The 6,334-nt window shown below is 53.0% G+C and overlaps 1 protein-coding gene across 17 annotated transcripts in view; it reads right to left on the bottom strand.

Annotated features, from left to right (window-relative positions):
- Window positions 1-745: 745 nt before the first annotated feature.
- Window positions 746-6,334, bottom strand: part of EBF3 (EBF transcription factor 3) — a 119,229-nt gene continuing 113,640 nt past the window's right edge. For 3 of the 17 annotated variants that reach the window (XM_081158277.1, XM_081158268.1, XM_081158278.1), the window contains 4 exons: window positions 5,997-6,185; window positions 5,410-5,607; window positions 4,393-4,505; window positions 3,237-3,373 (listed from right to left, as the gene is read on the bottom strand). In XM_081158277.1, the coding sequence (XP_081014403.1) occupies window positions 3,326-3,373; window positions 4,393-4,505; window positions 5,410-5,607; window positions 5,997-6,185 (548 nt within the window). In that variant the 3' untranslated portion in view covers window positions 3,237-3,325. Of the gene's footprint in view, window positions 3,429-4,392; window positions 4,506-5,409; window positions 5,608-5,996; window positions 6,186-6,334 lie in introns of all 17 variants that reach the window. The other 14 variants (XM_081158279.1, XM_081158281.1, XM_081158284.1 and 11 more) reach the window with 9 other exon arrangements.

The raw sequence follows: 6,334 nt of genomic DNA, 5'->3' as shown, positions 1-6,334 counted from the left end.
TGTGTTAAGAGCTGCAAGCCAAAACATGCCAACCCAGCCTCTCATTGAGGGGGAAATGAGAGATGTGGAATGAAATAGAAGGGGGGGAGCACTCGAAGGAGCCGAAATCAGCATGTAAATTAGGACATTGGTGCTGATGGCAGCTTTCGAGATAGTCGGTGCCTTTGGCTGCACCCACGTGTAGCCCACAGGCTCTATTATGACGGGGTTGCTGGTGGCACGGCGCCCTCAGGTCAGACCTCAGCTGGCACCTGTATCTGGTGCCCCGCTGTCCGCCCGCCCGGAGCCCCGACCGGATCCCCCCCAGAGCCCTGCCTCTGCGCCCTCCTAAAGCTGCTGCTTGCCCGGGTGGAGCACGTGCTGGGGACTGAAGGAGCATTTGCTCTCTGCCCCCCAAACCCTGCGGTTCAGAAGCAGAGGGGCTGGGGAGCAGGTGACCAAGCACCCAGTGAGCCCAGCGGTTGTTTACGTCCCACGGCGCTGCTGGGCCCCGCGTCTGACAGTCACGCGTCAGCACAACAGACATACAGGTGGCCCCCCTGGGGATCAGGACCATCTAAGTCGCTACAAGAATCTCCCTCTGCAGGTTCGATCACTCTGTGGAAGGTTTTTCCGCGAATCCTCTGTGCCGTGGCCAGCACACAGCTCGGGGCCCCGGAGCACGCGAACGGCATCCCCAGGGGAGCTCGCGCCTGTGTGCATTCAGTCATTCGTCTCAACAATCAAGACATGAAATTACCCAAAGTGAAATTCACAGACAAGAAATACTTTAATTAAATATTGTGTAAAATGAACATTTTTATACAGTTAAATATCTGAAAAAATGTACAGATAAAACAATCTTATTGTAGGGTCTATAACAGTAAAATCTACCATCGAGTGAAGCGCTCAGTTTCGAGACAGGAAAGCGATGAGGGTGTTGGCTGATTAACCTAAAACGCAGACTGAGCGCGGGTGCGAGGGCGTGGCGACGTTCTGAACAGGTGCGCGAGCTCGTTTCCGGATCGAACCCTGACCGATACCAAAGAAACCGGAGGCAGTTTATTCCAAAGTCACTTTTAGGCTTCTCTGAGTAGCTAAGCCTTGTCAGCCGCCCCAGGGCCCGAGTGGGGCCCGCTGACCGCTGGGGACCTCCTGTCTGTTTACCTAGTCCCTCGAATGAACCCCTTTCTAAGTTGTGCATTGTTTTTCTTTTCTGTCAAGGAAGTTTTTAAAAAGCCCCACCTCTTCGTGTTTAAATTTGATTTCTGCTGCGGTTTGCAAAATGTCCACTGCGCTGTGTCTGCTGAAAGCAAGGGGGGGGGCGAGAAAGCGGACCCTGTGGTCTCCCTGCGGGTTTGGCACTAACGGGCACGGGCTGTGAAGGTCATTCCAGTTTAAAAAGTACAGACAGTGCTGCTGGGTCTGACCACACACAAAAGTATTGTTCAAAAAGAAAATGAAAAGCCAGGGCCGCTGGGATCCCCCCTCCCGGGGACCTCTGGGGACCCGAGGTGAGCGTGGGGGCCGCAGGACGCAGCAGAATCGGACGCAGCCAGGAGCGACCCGGGAGTCACCAGGTTTGTGCTTTTGTGTGTGTGACACCGTGCGTCTCCGGGTGAAACCTGATCGACGACTGTGGTGTAAGCCTGTGAGCCTATCCTCCAGTAGCACAGAGGATCTTTAAAGAAGTCCGCTTTTAAGGCATCAGAGAAGTTCATGTGGCAGACATTTTAATTAAAACATCAGAAGTAAATTTTATTTTAAACTTTAGGCCTCTGAATTTTTCCAGTAAACACAGTTCAGCTATGTGGCAAAAGTCATGGGTGGCAGCTAAAATGACTTTTTTTTTTTTTTTTTACATTCTACCAAAAAAAAAATAAAATAAAATGACACAGCCCCAAACGGTGTCGCCTCTTCGCGGCCGTCCCACATGCACGGAATCTACTAGGAACTGTCACAGCCGGGTGGCACCGTTTTGGTTTCGACTATACAACAAACTTTTTTTTTTTCCCCGAAAGTATTTGTTCAGATAACTTAAAAATAATATAAAAATAAACAATGAATTTGACTTTTCCTCAAAATAAAAAAAAAAAAAAAGATGGAAAGTCTAAATAATAGCAATTTTTTTTAAGTACAAACGAAACGCAAGGACACTGGTTCATTTTCACGAAACAGATGAGAGAGAGTCTTGGCTTAATGCTCTTCCCAGCATCGCGACTCGGGGCCACGACCCAGAGCCGATGCTGACGAGGGAAAAAGGAAACAGATGGCGGGGGGGGGGGGGGGGGAAGCAATGTACAAAATTCCAAAGATAAATACAATATTTATAATCGATATGTTACAAAATAAAGTCCCTCAGCGACTGTAAGTGTTCATGGAAAAGTGTCAAATGAGACCAATTCATCCCTTTTAAGACACATAAGGAATAAAACTTGGTGTGTTTTTCCTAAATAGTTATAAGTGGATCTGAAAAAAATTCAAGACAAGTGTATAAATATTTAGCTACAACTTTGGCAAAATCACAAAAGTCTACAATTTTATAACCACATACAAAACACATTAGGGAAGAAGGGTCTAGAAGTCAAAAGGACAATTTCTGGTACAAGAAACATGGACCTCACAGTAGCCTAAGAATGCAATCGTATACAGTACTAGCAAAAGTGGGGAAATGTCGCAGGTCACGCTCGCTTAACAGAAGCTTCTAGCAGTGGGAGAATATTTTAACCAACAGACAGTAGCATTTTCCTCTGTCAGTGTGCTTGTTGAAGGCAAGAGAATTCAATATCAAAGTTACAATTTCTAACTACAATAAGTTACAAAGTTTCATTTCATTAAGATGAAGGTAAGCAATGGAAAGCCCTCCCTCCCTCCCTGCCACCCCAGTTCTAATCATAGGTCGTCCTCTCTTCCAGGTTGATGGCTCATACCTCCTTGGCCCCCTTCGTTCACCACAAAAAAATATTTCACATTATAGAGATACACAACCATTGTGAATCTAAGGATGAGGACAGGAAAATGTTTGGAGGCAGTTTTCATCAGTGTTTCATGAGAATCAAAACGGTGCATTCACGAAGTTTCTCCCAACACATAGCAAGTACGAGACAGAGCCAAGACGGAGTCGGAAATCTATACAAAATAGGCGTCGCTTGGTTTTCCTTTTCTCCAGGACCGAGAAGTGTGAAAATATGAGAAAAGTTCAGTCAGTAAAATGGAATTGTTCATGAAGAAGTAGGCTGTTTGCATGTCGGCTCTTAATAGTTTAAATAAAATCTTTAAACAAAGTCTCTTGTCGCATCTCGACTGCTGCTGACGTATTTGAAGATACTGTCTCCACCAGCGTGTCTCAATATACTAAACGTGTCCCCTGAAGTCCGTCCTTGGATGCCGGATGCTGCGGAAGGTAAACAAAGGCCCTCACATCGGTGGGACTACCAGCCCAGACATAGCTGCAAGAGAGAGAGGAGCCGGTTACTGGGGGCCCGGGGGGCGGGCGGGGCCCGGCCTTCTCTCTGCTTTACTCCTCGGTGTCCCTGGGTCTGCATAACTCTCCATTAACCAGCCTTGGGCTTGGTTAGGGCGTGGGGGGGACCTACTTCACGGATGGGGTGCACGTGGGGACAGGCCCCTGCGGCCCCGCTCAAAGGCTCCTGTGGAAAGGGGGGGGCTCTGGCCTTCGGCATATCTCGTGCATAGCGGACGGAGGCCCAGGCTCCCCACAGGCCACCTCTGCCGACAAGACGTGAACCAACCTGCTCTCTCTCCCTAGGTGAAAACCGGGCAGGCCTCCGTCTCCCCTCTGCTGATTGCTCGGTATCGTAATGGTGAGTCGTGGGCCCTCCCAGATCAAAGCCACTCCACAGCCCACCTGCCCTCTCAAGGCCAAGGGCCCTGAAGAGACACAGGTCACAGCTCGGCCTCGGGGAGTTCACTTCTCTCCTCTCAGAACGAGAGAGAGTATGGTGCTGATATGCCCAGTGCAGCGGACGCCTTCCGGTGGACTCCTGGTACGAACGTCATTGAGAATCTTTTAACTTTAGTGTTGTTTAATTTTTGTCAGGATGATGGCTCTCATTAATGTATGTATAACATATTAATACATTTGTTCATGTAGTGATGCGAGCTTCAATTTCTCAGCTCATTAATTCCAACAATATTAATTTATCTCCGACTCACCGTTACAACTTTATGGTTTGGAAGCCCCGTGTGTGTACACACGGCTCACGTGACACCGTCTTTCAGCGGGCCTCACCCCTGTGGGGACGGTGGGCGGGCCGCCGCACCTGCCTCGTAAGAGGTTCTGGTCTGGCGACCGCCGCTGGCTCGCATGCCAGGAGGCGCGCCTGGGGGCCTGGGCGTCCCTTTCATACACTGACAGGTGTTGTGAAGACAATTATTGCAAATCACTGATACCTTTCCAGTTCCTTTTTTGAGCATTAGTTCATCAAAGTGAAATATGCCACCGACTTCACAAAAGGGCCAGTTTGTCTTCTCCACGGTAACGTCCTCAGCACCCAGCAGAGAGCCTGGCACATAGTAGGCGCTCAGTAAATACTGGTGGAATGGATTCATTTGTTTAAAGGAGTTACTGGATTGGATTTTCACCGGGAGGAGCATATACCAAAGGTGTCTGAAAGAGGCCAGATGATGGCCACTTAATCTCAGGACCTGTGGGCCTCAGGAAATCCCAAAGAGCCACGTGCAAGCTGGGGGGGCGCTCACGTGGCCCCGCCTGCCACACGCAGCACCAGCCACTGCCCAGAGGGACCCAGCCCTAGGCAGGCGCTGGGGGCCTGCTTGGCGTGGCCCCAGCTGTGGGCAGCTGTGTCCATTTGGCACCTCCCACTGCCCTCGAGGCCAGCCCTTCTCCTCCTCGAGTCTTTGAAAGAGAGCACTTAGAAACCCAGCTCCCGTCTGGGATGGCCCTGGGCCTGGGCCCGGGCCCACTGCCCTCTCCAAGGACAGCCCGGCCGGCTGGGCCCCTGGTGTGTTAATCCAGGCCGAGCAGGACAGGCTACTTTGAGGTGGGCTCTGCAGGTGGCATGATGACCCTCCACGCCCGTCCTGGGGCTATTGCGGGACCTGCGCCCGGCTCTTCCCGTGCGGCTCCGTTCCCTGAGCTGCACCACGAGGACACGGGCTTTGTCGGGAAGCCGAGGAAGGTTCTCATCACCCAAGAGGAAGGATCTGGGTGCCGTCTCTGAATATGGGGTGGGGTCGCATCACGGGGGACCACAGGGAGCATGCAATGGCCAGGGAGGGGCAGGGACTCCGAGAATGTGCCCGAAGGAAGGGCCGGAGCTCCCGCCCCCTGGGGACACACCCAGCGCTGGCCCCCACCCCGGCCCCGCGGCAGGGACCGTCCCGCCAGGGCTGCAGGATCCCGCCCAGGCCCCGGCCTCAGGCCGCAGGCCGCGCCCAGCCCCTCACCTTGCAGTCCATTCCCGTTGGCGCTGGTGCAGGAGGGAGGAGGAGAGGCTTGGGGCCGGACCACGGGCGCAAAGGCGCTCTTTTGTTTCACTGCAGAGATGACATTGGCAGGTGAGAGTGAGAAAATGCCGTGGGCACTGCTACAGTTTGAAGGGAGGGTGACCGAAGAGGCTGCCATGGTGGGGCTGGACGGCACTACTGCAACAAAGCAAACAGGGTCAGGACGCCCGGCGTCGCGTGGGCAACACGGCACGGGGAGCTCGCGGGCCGCCGGGGACGCCCGCAGGGCCACGGCACGGGCCTGCCGTGTTCCCGGCGTGGCCCCCTGGACCGCGGGCACACGCTCGCGCCGGGCTTGGTTCCAATCGGGCGGCCCCGCTCCGTTCGGATTTGGTTCGGGTTTCCAATGGGACCGCGCGGGGGCCCGTCTGAGGTCAATTTACTGTCGCCATGGGGACGCCCAGCCTCCACAGCCACCCTTCCTTGCGTCCAGTAGCTCACATCACAGAACATCCAAGCAACGCACACATGTGACTTTGAGTGAAAATGAATCTGTGTGATGACGTGTGACAAAAACAGACACTTACTGCCGTAGGGAGAGTTAGCGGAGGAGCCATTAAGAAATCCAGGCGAGCCAGGGACCCCTAGATTGGCCATGGCGCCACTTCCATATCCATTCATGCTAGTGCTCACTGTGTTGTAATTGGACTGCTGGGGAGTACTGCTGGGGACGTAGCCTCGCGGGGACACGCTGCTTGTATTGCGACTGTAGCCGACTGTTAAAATCCCCCCCCCGGGCCAAAAATAACATTATTATCAGGAAGAGACACTTGGGGGGGGAGTTTCCCCGCAAATCTGTATCATATAGTAAACATTCCTAATTGACCTGACGCTCCGCTTGAGCCCCTGCGCCCCGAGCAGCTCC

The sequence above is a fragment of the Miniopterus schreibersii genome (genome assembly GCF_964146895.1).
Source record: "Miniopterus schreibersii genome assembly, chromosome: 14".
Taxonomy (NCBI): domain Eukaryota; kingdom Metazoa; phylum Chordata; class Mammalia; order Chiroptera; family Miniopteridae; genus Miniopterus; species Miniopterus schreibersii.
Note: the sequence above shows the minus strand (reverse complement) of the source record. Positions and strands in the feature narration are given on the sequence as shown.